At 31.7% G+C, this 16,260-nt stretch overlaps 1 protein-coding gene across 1 annotated transcript; it reads left to right on the plus strand.

The window, feature by feature from the left end:
- The first annotated feature begins 9,915 nt into the window (after window positions 1-9,915).
- LOC149536257 (phosphoenolpyruvate carboxykinase (ATP) 1-like) lies at window positions 9,916-15,787 on the plus strand. Its single transcript, XM_089803367.1, has 12 exons — window positions 9,916-10,157; window positions 10,672-10,841; window positions 10,941-11,094; window positions 11,801-11,885; window positions 11,993-12,093; window positions 12,480-12,778; window positions 12,965-13,138; window positions 13,235-13,300; window positions 13,399-13,577; window positions 14,234-14,403; window positions 14,919-15,087; window positions 15,555-15,787. The coding sequence occupies exons 1-12, from the start codon at window positions 9,922-9,924 to the stop codon at window positions 15,693-15,695; spliced, it is 1,944 nt and encodes a 647-aa protein (XP_089659493.1). The 5' UTR covers window positions 9,916-9,921; the 3' UTR covers window positions 15,696-15,787.
- The last annotated feature ends 473 nt before the right edge of the window (window positions 15,788-16,260 follow it).

The raw sequence follows: 16,260 nt of genomic DNA on the forward strand, positions 1-16,260 counted from the left end.
ATTAGGTAACATCTGAAATTTTATTTAGTTTAATGTTAAATAGATGAGCTATAAATTATTTCATTTCTTTTACCAATATTTAAAATGTATAAAAGGGTGAAAATGAGACTTAGATTATATATGACAAAGTAATAAAGTTAAAAAGGGTAAGACAAAGTGCAAGGAGAGAAGTAAAAAGAGACAAAGAAAAAGGAGAATAAGAAGAATAGGGAGGGGAAGAACGAGGAAAATGAGAAGAAGTAGAAGGAGGAGGAGAAAAAGAAATCTTGAAAAAAGAAGGAAAAAAAAAAGCAAAAAGGAGAAGAACAAGAAGAAAAAATAAAAATAAGAATAAGGGAAAGGAGAAGGAGAAGGAGGTGAAGACAACTAAAAAAGAGAAAAAAGAAGAAGGATATGACATTGAAGGAGCAGGAGGAAGAGGAGAAGAAGAAGAAAAATAAGCGAGGAGGAGGAGGAAAAGGGGGAGGAGGAGGAAGCAAAGGAGGGGAAAGAAAAGAAGGATAAGGACAAGAAGAAAGAAAAGAACAAGGCGACAAAGGTGAAGGAGAAGAATAGGAAAGCAAATAAGGGGAAGATGAAGTGGAATTAGAAGTAGGAGGATAAAAGAAGAAGAAGAAGAAGAAGAAGACAAAGCAGAAACAACAACAACAACAACATAGTGAAAAGAACAAAAAAGTAGGGGGAGAAAGAGATTTAAGGAGAAGATGAAGAAGAAGACACAAAACAAAAAGCCAAAAAAGACAACGGATCTAAGAAGGACAATGTTGAGGACTCAAAGGAGGCAAAGAGAAAAATGAAGAAGATATATTAAACAAGATATATCCTAAATGCTAGTATTAATATGTATCAACAAATTTTGAAGTTGTTCTCATTCCTTGATCCTTTAAGGATGCTCATTTGCATAGCCTCCTACATTTTTAAACCATGTACACATTTCTACTATTCCACACGTATTACACCTATTATGACCTCTACATTTGTACACTCATTCTTTTCATAGATATATTTATACTTGTCTTGGTTTAATCCTAGGACATGTGGAATTAGTCTATTATCATGTTTGAAATTGACCTAAAATTTTAAAATTTAAAACTTTGTTGGTTCCCACCAATTTCATTACCCATTGCGTTAATTCATAAGAAATTTTATATCATTCCAAATTGACCTAAATTTTGAAAATTTAAATCTTTGTTGATTCCCACCAATTTCATTATCTAATGTGTGCCAACTTTTTAAGACATTATATTTTTTGATATAATTATTATCTTCATACTACAATACATTCATTACATGCATTGATTCATAAGAAACAAAATCAATTTCTTTTTAAAAAGTCTCATGCGCACTAAGAAGAACCATATAATGAATAATTTTCTTTATAGTAATAAAATCAACCTTATTATACATCAAATCATTCTATGTATTTGCAAATCTATATTTTTTAATTATTTCCATGACTATAAAACTAATCTTCTAAATTTTTAATTTTGTATCCTTTCTAAAATTTAACACTTGACCTTAGAGAAAGGGTCATTCCTGCTTAATCAATAAAATATATAAATATCTAAATTTATTTTTCTATTTCTTTTATCAATTAATCATACATATTTTATTATAAATTTTATACAAGCTACATCAAAATCTAGGAACAACTAAACAAAGAAGATCAAAGACCTACTAAGAAAGATCAAAAGTCTACTAGTTCAATTGATAGGATATTCAATGAACAAATGGTCTAAAAGTTGTCTAACTGAATTGAATTGATAGTGTATTCAATTAACACATGGAAGCTCCAAATTTTGTCTAAATAAATTAATAGAATATTCAACAAATAAAATATCTAACATTTATCTAATTACGCCGAGAGGCGTTCTATACAATGGCAGCACAAATGCCCAGCACGGGAATATGCCAAGATTCTTGTCAATAAAAAAGAATTGGGAGCAGTTACAAACTTCCAAATTAAATATTAAAAAAGAATTCCCGAAATAATAGCTGGCCGAAATAATAGGAAGCCAAATGGAAGCCAAAATAATAGGCTCGAAAAAGTAGGGCCTGAAAAAGTAGGACCCGAAAAAATAGGGCCCGAAAAAATAGGGGCGAAATAATTTCAATATGATTTTTTTTTTGTTAAATATAATTTTGCATGCACATTCATGCTTTTTTTTTGTGGGGAGTGGGGGAATTTGAAACAAATTCGTGGAATGTGAAGAGACGTCTGTTGGGGGATATGAGGAGCCTCTCAGAAGTTATAAAACCAAGGCTCCTCATTTCATTTTCATTTTATGTTTTTGTAGGAAGGAAGAGGTGGAGGTTATTGGAGGATTAGATTGGAGTTTTTGAATAGGAGTAAATTGAAGTTTTGGAGTAACATTTTTGCAGGTGAGATTTCTATTTTTTATTTACATTTTCATTTAGATTTAGATGTAGAAGTAAATTGAAATTCAAAATTAGTTATAATATTCTACTTTGATTTATATTTCAATTTTAATTAATTTCATTTAGATTTAGAATTCTGTTCATATGACTGAAATTGAGGCCACTGGAGGACCTGTGCAGAGTTTTTCGTGGAGATAAGCATGTGGTTACTGAATCAAGGCACATTAGGCCTCTTGGAGATGTAATTGCGGTGACTTCCATGGCTTTTTGAATCGAATAGGGCAATCTAAACAATCTCAGATCTGAAATTCTTTTTTTCCTTTTCAGCCGAAGACAGAACAAAGATTGCTTGCAAGAAATTTTGCAGAGTTTAAGATTTGATTGCTTATGGCCGACTATTCTTGGTAACTGATATTTCTATTGTATATTCCCGTGCCCAGCACGGGAAGTTTTAATCTATACAATTTATTTTGTGCATTTAGTGCACAAACTAAAGAATGCATATGCAATCAATTTTTTTATCAATCTTTATGATAGCTTTTTTTTTTAAATAGAAAATAGAAATTATTCTTTTATGTATGTAGAAAAAAATAAGAAAGATTTTATGTATGTAAAAAATTAAAAGAATTCTATATACATCTAGATTTATTGAAAAGAATTATATTTACATCTAGATATTTTGATTGAAATAACCATAATGTAAAAACAAAATATAAAATAGAAATGTTAATATATGTATGTAGAAAAAATTAGAAAGATTGCATGCATCTAAAAAAATTCTATTTACATCTAGATTTTTTTAGAATGGAAAAAAATGGATAATAGAAATATCAGTTGTGTGTTTGTAGAAATAAATTAGAAAAACATGTATCTAGAAATTAAAAAGATTCTATATGTGTCTAATTTTTAGATTTTACTTTATTCTAAACTAATTATTGATGGATATATATTTTAAAAATATTTATGTAGTTTAAAGTTTAGATTTTAATTAATTTGTATGCAAATAGGAAAAAGAATAAATATTTTATATATATGTAGATTAATTTCTATTTTTAAAATTTACAAGTTTTTAAGTAATATATTAATCATAATGTTCATTTATTATTACTTATTTAATATACTTACTCTCAAATCTAAGACAATAGAAATGATATTTTATTAACTTTGAAATAGGGAAGTGTTAAGCAAGTTCGTTTACAAAAATACCAAAAATATATTTGGTCTTTGATCAAATTGGAGTTAATATTAGAAATATAAATATGATCATTAACAATTAAGCTAAATTCAGTTCAAAACAATAATGTTATTTAAATTTAAATAAATTTTTTTGAAAAGAATTCTATTTACATCTACATATTTTGATTGAAATAACCATAATGTAAAAACAAAATATAAAATAGAAATGTTAATATATGTATGTAGAAAAAATTAGAAAGATTGCATGCATCTAAAAAAAAATTATTTACATCTAGATTTTTTTAGAATGGAAAAAAATGGATAATAGAAATATCAGTTGCATGTTTGTAGAAATAAATTAGAAAAACATGTATATAGAAATTAAAAAGATTCTATATGTGTCTAATTTTTAGATTTTACTTTATTCTAAACTATTTATTGATGGATATATATTTTAAAAATATTTATGTAGTTTAAAGTTTAGATTTTAATTAATTTGTATGCAAATAGGAAAAAGAATAAATATTTTATATATATGTAGATTAATTTCTATTTTTAAAATTTACAAGTAAATGAGTACTTTATTCATTTAAAGTAAACAAGTTTTTAAGTAATATATTTTTATTTTAGAAATATATTAATCATAATGTTCATTTATTATTACTTATTTAATATACTTACTCTCAAATCTAAGACAATAGAAATGATATTTTATTAACTTTGAAATAGGGAAGTGTTAAGCAAGTTTGTTTACAAAAATACCAAAAATATATTTGGTCTTTGATCAAATTGGAGTTAATATTAGAAATATAAATATGATCATTAACAATTAAGCTAAATTCAATTCAAAACAATAATATTATTTAAATTTAAATAAAATAAGCCATGTTTACTTTGAAACATCAAACAACTAATTAACTAATACAATAATTAAAATAAATGAATCTATTATGACATAGAAAAATATTTTCGAAGTATAATTTCTTTGTTTTTGAATCAATATGAGTTTTTTTTTCTACTTGAAAAGATAAACCATCCTAATTGTCATCCTTAGTTAACCCTAACAACAACCCCTACCTTAGCCCTAGCCCCAACAATGATGTACAATATAACTATAATCCAACATTAAACTATAATTATAGCACTAAAACATATCCCTATTGATATAACGAAAATCTCAGTCCAAACCATAATCTAAACCAAAAACCTACACACTAATATTGGTTATAGTCCTAACCCTAAAATCTAACCCTTAACCATAATGTAAAAAAAAACTCCAAAATATTGATCAAAATCCTAAACCTACCTATATGGATAACCATGATATTAAACTCTAAATCCAGTCCCAAGGTCCTAACCATGGTGTAAACCTATAACCGAACTCTTAAAAAATTTACTAATCCCTAATCCTAATCACATTCCCAACTTTAAACTTGAACCATAAACCATAGTTGTAACCATAATCATAAACTTAAACAAAACCCTAACCCTAAAGGTACAATCATAAAATTAATCATAGCTTAGACCCTAATCCTAGCACAAACCACAATCATGACCAAATATAAATCTTCACCTTACCCCTAATCATAATTTCAATGTTAACCCTAACATTAGTTTCAATCCTACCATGATATGAACCCTAATATAGACTTCACCTTGATCCTCACCCTAATCTTAAGTCTAATTAAACCCTGACTAAAACCTAATCTAAATGATATATCTAACTATAATCCTAACTGTAATTATCATACAACCCAATGCTAACCCTCATGTATATTTAATCCCTAATCTTAACTCTAAATATTCTATAAACTCTAGAATTGACCTTGATTCTAACCATAACCCTAAAATCTAAATTGTAACCATAGCACGAAAGGTGGGGACCCCCGCTACATGGCACAATTCTAGATCTTGGAGCCTTGCGAAAGCACTACAGAGTGAGGAAATGTCATAAAGGTGACATGTAGTAGCATGATGCAATTTTGGGCTTTAGAGCATTGCAGAAACAATGCAGCTTAAGGAGGCGCTAGAATGGAGACTCATGGAAAGAAGAGGAAAGACATTCATGTTGCTGGCAAAAAACTATGAAAAGAGATAACATGATGTCTTAACCTCCCACAAAAAATGCAAGGTTGATCCCAAGGGAGAATTTGGTTTCCCTAAAAATGAATGATGGTCTTCGATGAAGGTCTTCCTCTCAAAATAGACGGCATAGATGCATCGTGAATCCTCACCAATGAAGGATTAAGTCGCAACCGTCGATGTAGATTCTCCCCTCAAAAAGGATGACTGAGATGCAACGAGGAAACTCCTCCCAATGAAGGATTAAGTCACATTCGTCGATCAAGATTGGCTTTATTTCCAATGGATGACTAAGATGTAGTGAAGAGATTCCTCCCAACAAACGAAGCAGATAGCACAAAAGGTGTGAACCCCCTCCATGTGGCACAATTTTGGGTCTTAAAGACTCATGAAAGCATATTGTGGAGTGAGGAAATGTTGGAAAGGCAATGCGTGGTAGCATGATGCAATTTTGGGCTTCAGAGAATTGAAGAAACAATGTAGCATGACGATGCATCAGAATGGAGATGCATGGCAACATCTTGTGCAATTCTAGGCTTTAGAGTGTTTCAAAGACACTAGCATATAAAGAAACGTTAGAATGGGAATGCATGGCAACATCTTGCACTTTTGGGAAGATGGGAAGATAGCTCGCGAAGAAATAAGAGTTATCGAATCTCGCAGCATGAATCAACCCGACCAAGAAAAAATGATCCAGCGTGGTCAATGAAGAAACTAAGCCAACACAAAATGTTAGCCGCCAACTTTAGCGATGTTAACCCTCTGCAAAGAACCTATCCCATTTAAGGTCTCTCAGATCAGACATCAGTGATGGGTTGAATAGTGGAAAAAAATAGCACACAATGCCCTCCTAAATGAAATTCTAAATGTAACACTAATAACCACAGTCCTACTTCTTTCCCTAACCTTATCCATGAGCGTGGGAATATACATATTATTATATAGGGCACCTTATATAATAATAAATATAATCTAAAATCCCAACCCTTACTCCCCTCCTAACTATAACTGTGACCATAAGAAAACTTCTAAATATAACCCTTCCTCTAACTCTAACCCTAACCCTAACCCTAACTATAATTGTAACCCTATCCCTACCACTAACTATAACCCTGAATCTAACTCTACCATAATTGGACTTTAACCCTAACTATAACTATAACCCTAAACCTAACTCTAACCTTAACCGTAACCATAACCGTAACCCAAAACCTAACCCTAATCATAGCTAGGATTCTAATACTCTGTCTACCCCTAACTCAAACTATAGCCCTAACTATACCTCAAACTCTAACCGTAACTCATATTCTAACCCTAAACCTAACCCTAACCTTGACCCTAACCCTAACCCTAACCCTAAGCCTAACCCTTTGTCTACCCCTATCTCTAACCCTAACCCTAACCCTAACCCTACCCATAACTCTAACCCTAAATCTAACTCTTTCTGTAAATCTAACTCTACCATAATTAGACTCTAACCCTAACCCTAACTTTAATCCTGACTGAAACCCTAACCCTAACCCTAACTCTAACCTTAACCCTGACTCAATCCCCTTACCCTAACCTTAACATTGATATAACTCTCTCTATATATAACCCTAACTCTAAATATAAACCTAACCCTAACCCTAACCCTAACCCTAAATCTAACTCTAACCCTAACTGTAAGCGTAACCCTACCCCTACCCATAACTCTAACTATAAATCTAACTCTACCATAATTGGATTTTAATTTTAACCCTAACCCTAACTCTAACCCTAACCTTGACTCAAAACTCTAACCCTAACCCTAACTCTAACATTAACCCAACTGTAAAATTAACTCTATTGGTAACTCAAACCCTAAAACTAACCCTAATTCTAACCCTAACTCTAACTCTAGCTCTAGCTCTAACCCTAACTCTAACCATAACTCAAACTCAAACCCTAAACCTAACCCTAATCCTAACCCAAATTATAATGCTCTGTCTACCCCTAACTCAAACTATAACCCTAACCCTAACTCAAACTCTAACCCTAACTCATACTCTAACCCTAAACCTGACCCTAGCCCTAACCCTAACCTAGAACCTTACCCTAACCCTAACCCTAACCCTATCTATAACCCTAATCCTAACCCTAACTCTAATCCTAATCTTAACCCTAATTCTAATCCTAACACTAACCTTAACCCTACCCCTAATTCTAACCATAAATCTAACTCTACCATAATTAGAATCTAACCCTAACCCTAACCTTAACCCTAGCTCAAACCCTTACCCTAACTTTGTCCCTAACCATATATCTACGTATGACTATAACATTTTACATTACAATATCCCAAAAATAAAATATATATTTTTATCTAAATTAAACTCCTTATATTAAATTTAAAATAATATTTGACTCAAACCTTAACCGTAACCTTAACCTTAACCATGAGCATTACTCTAACCCTAACCTTAACCATAAACATAACTCTACACCTAACTCTAACCCTAATTCTAACTCTACCATAATTGGACTCTAATCCTATCCCTAACCCTAACTATAAGCATAACTCTAACCCTAGCCTTAACCATGAGCATAACTCTAACGTTAGCCTTACTATAACCCTAACACTAACCCTAATCATAACCATAACCATAACTCTAACCCTAATCTTAACCATGACCATAACATTAACCCTAACCTTAACCATAAACATAACTCTAATCTAAACCATAACCATAACTCTAACAATAACCATAACCATAACTCTATCCCTAACCTTAACCATAGCTCAAACCCTAAACCTAACTCCAACCCTAACTCTAATGCTAACCCTAACCCTAATTCTATCCCTAAGGTTAACATTAACTATAATGGTAACTTTGTCCCTAACCATATATCTATGTATGACTATAACATTTTACATTACAATATCCCAAAAATAAAAAATATATTTTTAATCTATATTAAACTCCTTATATTAAATTTTTAAAAATATTTTGAAGCATAATTTTATACTAACTTCATACAACTCTAATTAAAAATTAATTAACAATTTTATAGTAACCTTATCAAAATAAAAAATAAAAAGTAAATATTTTTCCTATTGCGCCGCGACTGCCACTAGCTATATATACCTCTATATATATTACGCCGAGAGTAATCGTTCTCGAGGCGCCTATTTTTATTTTCATTAATCCCAACTTCGATTAAAATAACTTTGGGATTAAATAAAAATAGGCGCCTCGAGAACGATTACTCTCGGCGTAATATATATAGAGGTATATATAGCTAGTAATTAATCTTTATAATCTGTAATATATGATAAATAAAAGTCACACATTTAAGATAAAGGGAAAAATGTCTGAAAGAAATCGGATGCTGAGAGAAAAATGAAACGGAAGAACCTAAACTGGTTTAAGATCTAGAGGAAAAAAGGGAAAACTAAGATTAGAAAGAGAAACCGAACTGTGGGGGAAAAAAATCAGAAACTAAATCAGATTCTTAAATGAATGAAGTCTGATTGAGAACATAAACCCAAACCAGGATTTCCAGCCTGCACAGATTTCACCAAAGCAAACAGCTAAACAAATGAAAAACCAAAATTTATATGAACGAACAAAAATACAGCAGACTGACCATAAAATCCCATGATCCATGTTGAAGCAACAATAATTTTGTAACAGCCCCTTATGATTACAAAGTGGATCATATCATACAGATTACAACATTAATATTCTAATGGCCCCCTTGGAAAAAAAATGACGAAAAGAATACTTAACTTTCCTCTTTCAACAAATTTATTGAATATCCATCTATAATTGGTATTCAGTTTTTGTCGATTCATTAATTTTGAAGAAGCAAACAGAAGTACAACGAACCGCTAATGCTATTCCAAACTATAGCCGTAAGACTCTTAAGTCATTTTATTTGGAAGGAAGCTAAACATAGAACGCCATTATCACAATAAAGAGAATGCATACGTGTGGAAGTGCCCATTTCAAGTACACATGTTTCTGAACCAGAAAAAACATGGGTGCCCACAAAATTTGAATTCAACTGAAACGGTCATTTGGGCTACCTTTGAAAAGCACCATTCTTTCTTGCCTCTCCACTCAAACAATAACAACAGACTCTCTGATTTGTTAGAGGCCATTTTGTTCATTCAATTCATTCCAGTAAGTTGTTGATTCATGGTGTTTTTTCAATTGATGTTTTTCTCTCCTTTTAAAAGATACATGATTTTTTTTGTTTAGAGTATTTCTCATTTGAAATCTTATGGAATGATTGTGTTTGTTACAGGGGCAGAAGAGAATGTATCATAAAGAGAACCAGAGCTCTGGTAATGGGAATAATATTCCTATTGGGCTTCATAGAATCAACACTAATGTTTGTACTGATGATAGTGTACCTCCAGTGAAAGCCCAGAGCCTTGAGGAGCTTCATATGCTGCAACAAAAGAAGAAATCTGCCCCTTCTACAACGAAGATGAATTCGACTCAACAAATGTCTGAAGAAGATAAGATGCGACAGCAGTTGATGTCAATAAGGTAAAGATATAGTGAAGTTCCAAGTTGTTGGACTGTCCTTGTCCATTCTCCTTGGTAAAAATTATAAAACAAAAGACTGGCATTTAGATGCATAAGCTTCTGGTAGACTATGTATGATTTTTGTTGAACACTTCAGATCATATATCAAATTTTGTTTTTGAATTCAACTGTATATATGTTAAGCATCAACATTTTAGATCGCACCAGTGAAGAAAGTAACTTCAAACCAAAACAGTACAGTATGCACAATCAGAAACTTATACATCTTAACATAATATGGCTGATTGTATGAACTACAAGACCAATCAATAAACCTATAGATATGCCTTTACTTTGTGTTTACCATCACATGAATTCCCTTTATTTTCTTCTTCTGAAGCTTACTTTTTGCTAAACAGGATCAGCCAGATGATCTACAGATGGGCCTTTAGTATAAGTTTATCATCACAATTTTTTTAGTTTAGTAGCACATTTTGGTGTTCAAATGTTTGATGTTATGTTGTATGTCATTCAGTGCTTCTCTTGCATCTTTGACGAGGGAAAAGGGCCCCCAAATGATTCATGGAGATCCAGAAATGGCAAAGACAAGAGGGAAGCCTCTCAAGTCCTTGGTTTCTCCCAGACTCACTATTAGTGACAGCTCTCTGAAGCTCACACATGTTCTTTATAATCTTTCTCCTCCAGGTGCAATGCCATTTATCTGTATTAATTGTTTATTTATGTATGAACATGGATTGAATATGTTGACCAGTCTCGTTTGTGGGATTTGTGTTATTTGAACAGAGCTTTATGAGCAGGCTATAAAGCATGAGAAAGGATCCTTCATCACTTGTACTGGTGCTCTAGCTACCATGTCTGGTGCAAAAACAGGCAGATCACCAAAAGATAAAAGGGTTGTGAGGGAAGAGACATCCGAGCAGGATCTATGGTGGGGAAGGTATAAACATGAAATGATGTTTTTTTAATGTTTGAGTAGAAATATTTTAGAGAAAAAATGCATGCTTTGATGTATAATTATTGAAAGAAAGAAAAATTTAAATAGATTTTTTTTCACAAATGCAATCACTATTGTTATCCTATGATAACTGTCATTCCAAAAGTTGATATGAAGTTTATTACAGTTTTCATAAATATAAAATTTTGTCGAAAACGATTACCTTATGAAGGATCAAAAGTGTAATTCGAATGCTACACAAAAGGTTTTGTAAAAACTAATAGGTTTGTTTTTATCAATATTTTAGATTGCATTCCATTGTAAATTATTATCACGAGTTTGTTGTCAATATTTTGATGATTTTGATATGTAATTCAATTATACTTCTATTTTATGATCTATCAATCTCATCATTCTTAATGCTGATGGCCAACCAATGTATACAGTGCAAAACATTTTGATATTTATTTGATGATAAAGAAAATAAAGATTTCCTTAATACACAGTTTTTTGAATCAGGCTTTTCTATTAGTTCATATGACCGAATCTCATATTTTGCTTTAAAAAAATTCTTTATTTCTTTCCATCAGTCTATTCAATTATCTATTTAGCAATTATAGGGAATATATTGCGTTTTACAACATGGGGTGTACTGTTAATAATTTTCCTATTGCAAGTCTAGCATCTAAACTATTATGTTCTGCTGCAGTGGATCTCCAAACATTGAAATGGATGAACAAACATTTTTGGTTAACAGAGAGAGAGCTGTTGATTATCTGAATTCATTAGACAAGGTTGGGTTTGTTCACTAATTAATTAGTTCAGTTCAATCTTGGAATCTGATTCCTTGTAGAAGGTTTCCCAAGCACTGATAATTGTGATCATTTTCTCTTTGAATCAGGTGTTTGTGAATGATCAATTCCTCAACTGGGATCCAGAGTATAGGTTAAAAGTGAGGATTATCTCTGCAAGAGCCTATCATTCTCTCTTCATGCATAACATGTAAGAGTCCATACAGCAACTTAATTTCGGAATCGCCCAAAACAACTCCTTTCAAACATTCATTTTAAAACTATTTAGACTCTACCCCCATAAATTTGTGAATATAGAAAATATTCTTTGGTTTCATGGGATTCATGTTACAATAATCAAAACTTTACCACCACAATCATAAACATATAAAACCTCTGCATGACCATCTTCATTGTGGTTCGTATATAAACCCCCTAAAATTGATCTTGGAATTTTTTCTCTAATATTTTCATACATTTAGATGCTGATCTTAATGGAATGCATACATCTAGGTCAATTGGCTACAAGCTGGCGTTTAGTTTGCATTGTCTAAAGACTATTTTGATATTGTACTTGTTCTGAGATGATGTATTCAGGTGTATCCGGCCAAAACCAGAAGAGCTGGAGAACTTTGGTGTGCCAGATTTTACCATATACAATGCAGGCCAATTCCCATGCAATCGTTACACACACTACATGACCTCATCCACAAGCATAGATCTTAACTTAAAACGAAGAGAAATGGTGATCCTTGGCACTCAATATGCCGGGGAGATGAAGAAGGGCCTATTCTCAGTCATGCACTACCTCATGCCAAAGAGAGGGATACTCTCTTTACACTCTGGATGCAATATGGGAAAGGAAGGAGATGTTACACTTTTCTTTGGATTGTCAGGCATGTAAACATATTGTTTAAAAACCACATTCACTATGAACTCTAGTGTTTTATGTTCCGAAAGTAGTAATAAACATTTTTATTGTTTTATGTTGTTAAAGTCTTCAAAACAAAAATCTAATGTTCTATTTTCTCAAAGTCATTTGTTAATCAAATTTACTAAGAAGAAGTGATCCTGCAACATAGGAACTGGAAAGACAACTCTTTCTACAGACCATCAGAGGGAACTGATAGGAGATGATGAGCATTGTTGGAGTAATAATGGTGTGTCTAATATTGAAGGGGGTTGCTATGCAAAATGCATTGATCTCTCAGAAGAGAAGGAGCCTGATATTTGGAATGCTATTAAGTTTGGAACAGGTAACATGCCAATCCCACCAAATATTTCAAACAGGATTGAAAATCTTTAATGTTTTGTAATTAAGGATTCAATTTTGTTGTCCTTGGTTATGGCAGTGTTAGAGAATGTTGTATTTGAAGAACATACAAGGGAAGTGGACTACTCTGATAAGTCTGTTACTGGTAAAGAAAATCATATTGCTTTTCATTTTGGTTCTCAGAAATTATTTGTCTTCAATTGAACTTTAGCTCTGGTTAAGTCAAAATTTTGACTTGTACAGAGAACACAAGAGCGTCCTATCCCATCGAGTTTATACCAAATGCAAAGATTCCTTGTGTTGGGCCTCATCCAAAGAACATTGTGCTGCTAGCTTGTGATGCATTTGGAGTATTACCACCAGTTAGCAAGCTCACACTTGCACAAACAATGTATCATTTTATTAGTGGATACACTGCTCTGGTTAGCTCTACAATTCAATCTCAATCTTACCATGAAAGTTCTAGAGTTCAATATAATGGGATTTGTGAGAAAATAGATATATTGTTTTCTTATTAGCTGTAATTTACATCTAGTTTAATAAGTACTTTATAAATTGTATATAGATTATGAATATCTTATCATTCCAGCATGAACAATAAACCAATACAAGATTTTTATAAGTAATATACTAGAAATCATCTATGGAAGACCAGAAGCCACTACAGACAAATCTACTCTAACATTTAGAAACCCCCTCCCCCTTTTCAATTATGAAAGATTAAGAGTTACAACTTATAATTGCATTTCATATGTTCCTACAAAGAACTAAACTTGTGCCTCTAAAAATTAAATTATAAAAACCAATATTTCAAGCAGCAATTCAACAACATAGAAATCCAAATAAGTATGAACATTTTAATTCTGATAAGTAGGAGATAGTTTCCATAGTAAGTCAAATTGTGATATTGCTATGAGGATAATTTCAATGGGTTGATGAATTTGACTCAAAAACTACACAGTTAAATCCTGATAGCAATATCATATTTTAGTTTTATGAAACATCATCATTATGACTAATGTATATGTGGATTTATCTTCAAATTCAATGAGCTCATGAATTATTCAAATGTCTGAAGGTTGCAGGGACAGAAGATGGAATAAAGGAGCCCAAAGCCACATTCTCAGCTTGTTTTGGAGCAGCATTTATCATGTTACACCCCACAAAGTACGCTGCAATGCTAGCTGAGAAAATGGAGCAGCATGGCACTACTGCCTGGTTGGTCAACACTGGCTGGTCTGGTGGAAGGTAAGTCCAAGACTATTTGTTACTTATTAGTGAATTCTCATCGAAGAACTATAGAATATGGATACTATCTACAGCTAATCTAGAAAAATCTATAGACAATTAACAAACAGAATGATATCAATAATGATGAAAATTCATGTAAATAGTACTGATAAGAGATGGGATATTGAAGAAATGAAAGGAGTATTGACTATCGGTATCAGTTAATAAAAAATAATGATATCCTATGAAATCTATAAACATAATTTGGTGTATAGTTTCTTAAAAAACTTAGTTTCCTTGGAGATGAAGTACGTAGTCAATGTAAGGAAAATCTTCCAATATTTTGTACATGATTTATGAAGAAATTCTTGAGCAAAATCATGTTGGACTGTACCAATCCTTCATATACTTCCATACAATTTTGTAGCAATATATCTAACCATGTTGAACCTTCAAAAGCTTTCATATGATTATGCATATGTTTATTTTTACTCGTATATAATAACTCCCACTTGTTTACATAAATCATACAGCTATGGTGTGGGCAAGAGAATAAAGCTTGCCTACACCAGGAGCATAATTGATGCCATTCACAATGGATCCCTGTTAAAGGCTAATTACAACCAGACATCCATATTTGGCCTCAATATCCCAGACCATGTTGAAGGAGTACCTGCTGAGATCTTTCGTCCTGAGAACATGGTAATTTTCTTGGATTCTTAATATAATTAGAAATTACTTGTACAGATTTTTTTCAGAAAAGTTTCGAATCTGTTCAGGCATTTAGAGTCAGGTGTAAATAGTGTATTTTAAGTTTTGATTTGTTTAGATAATATGTAAAAATATAAATTTTAGTGCATAGATTTTTTTCAGCTATGAAGATTATTTGAATGTTGGTTGTGGATTTAATTGTGTGAGTATTTTTTCATCAAATGGTCTATCATCAGAATGAAGGAAAGGACATATTTATACCTTTTATCCGAAATGTTGATAATATTCACACAGTGGATCCAAAACTAGTGTTCAAATAAATCAAATTCTATAAAAAAATATATGTATGTTTTCAAATAAACTACCTAAACAAATCAAATCTTAAAAATTATTATTAAAACTAAAATAGCATTTAAACACTGAACACCAACTAAAATTTTCTTTTGATGTGAACACAGTGGACAGAGAAAAATGAATACAAGAACACATTGGTGAAGCTAGCTGGGTTGTTCAAGAATAACTTCTTAAAATTCCTGGATTGCAATGTGGGGAATGATACAAAGCTCACTCAACAAATCCTCGCTGCTGGTCCACAATAGAAATGAATGTTTAAGATGACCTAAATGTTTTAATAGCTACAAATAATCATAGTTCCTGAAATTAGCTTTGTATACAACAATGCTAATTTTGCATTGACGCCTGTTACAACATTCAAAAGGAAACATATTGGTCTAAGAAATTGAAGCTTTGTATTCATCAATTTTAAAATGTTGTAACCTGTCACTATTATTATTTTTATTTTTTATTTGATATTGGTCTGAGAAGTTGAACTTCTGTTATAGACACAAACATACTCAAAATCTACACAAAATATATCACAAATCAGCAATTTCTTCATCTTCAGAGTTTTAATGCCATAAAATATTCCAAAATAACTATTTGATGCAAAATCTTAACTATGCGACAAAATATCCCAAAATGACTATTTGACATATCCCAATTTGGTCAAAAAGCAGGAACCAACCATTATTATGAGTTGATCTTTTACATATTGACGTAAATTCTTTCCAACTTTAATGATAAAAATTTCTAATTGATTAACTTTCCTCTTTAGCATGTGTACTGTGTCAACATATTTATCTATGCACAACCTTGATATATATC

Source organism: Cupressus sempervirens, chromosome 10 (genome assembly GCF_028749045.1).
Source record: "Cupressus sempervirens isolate cs-2001-9-10 chromosome 10, ASM2874904v1, whole genome shotgun sequence".
NCBI lineage: Eukaryota > Viridiplantae > Streptophyta > Pinopsida > Cupressales > Cupressaceae > Cupressus > Cupressus sempervirens.

Coding starts and splice junctions, on each gene's coding strand:
- LOC149536257 (XM_089803367.1), top strand. CDS start 9,922: ATGTATCATAAAGAGAACCAGAGCTCTGGTAATGGGAATAATATTCCT. Junction 11,886..11,992: donor ATCTGAATTCATTAGACAAG/GTTGGGTTTGTT, acceptor TCTTTGAATCAG/GTGTTTGTGAATGATCAATT. Junction 13,578..14,233: donor TTAGTGGATACACTGCTCTG/GTTAGCTCTACA, acceptor AAATGTCTGAAG/GTTGCAGGGACAGAAGATGG.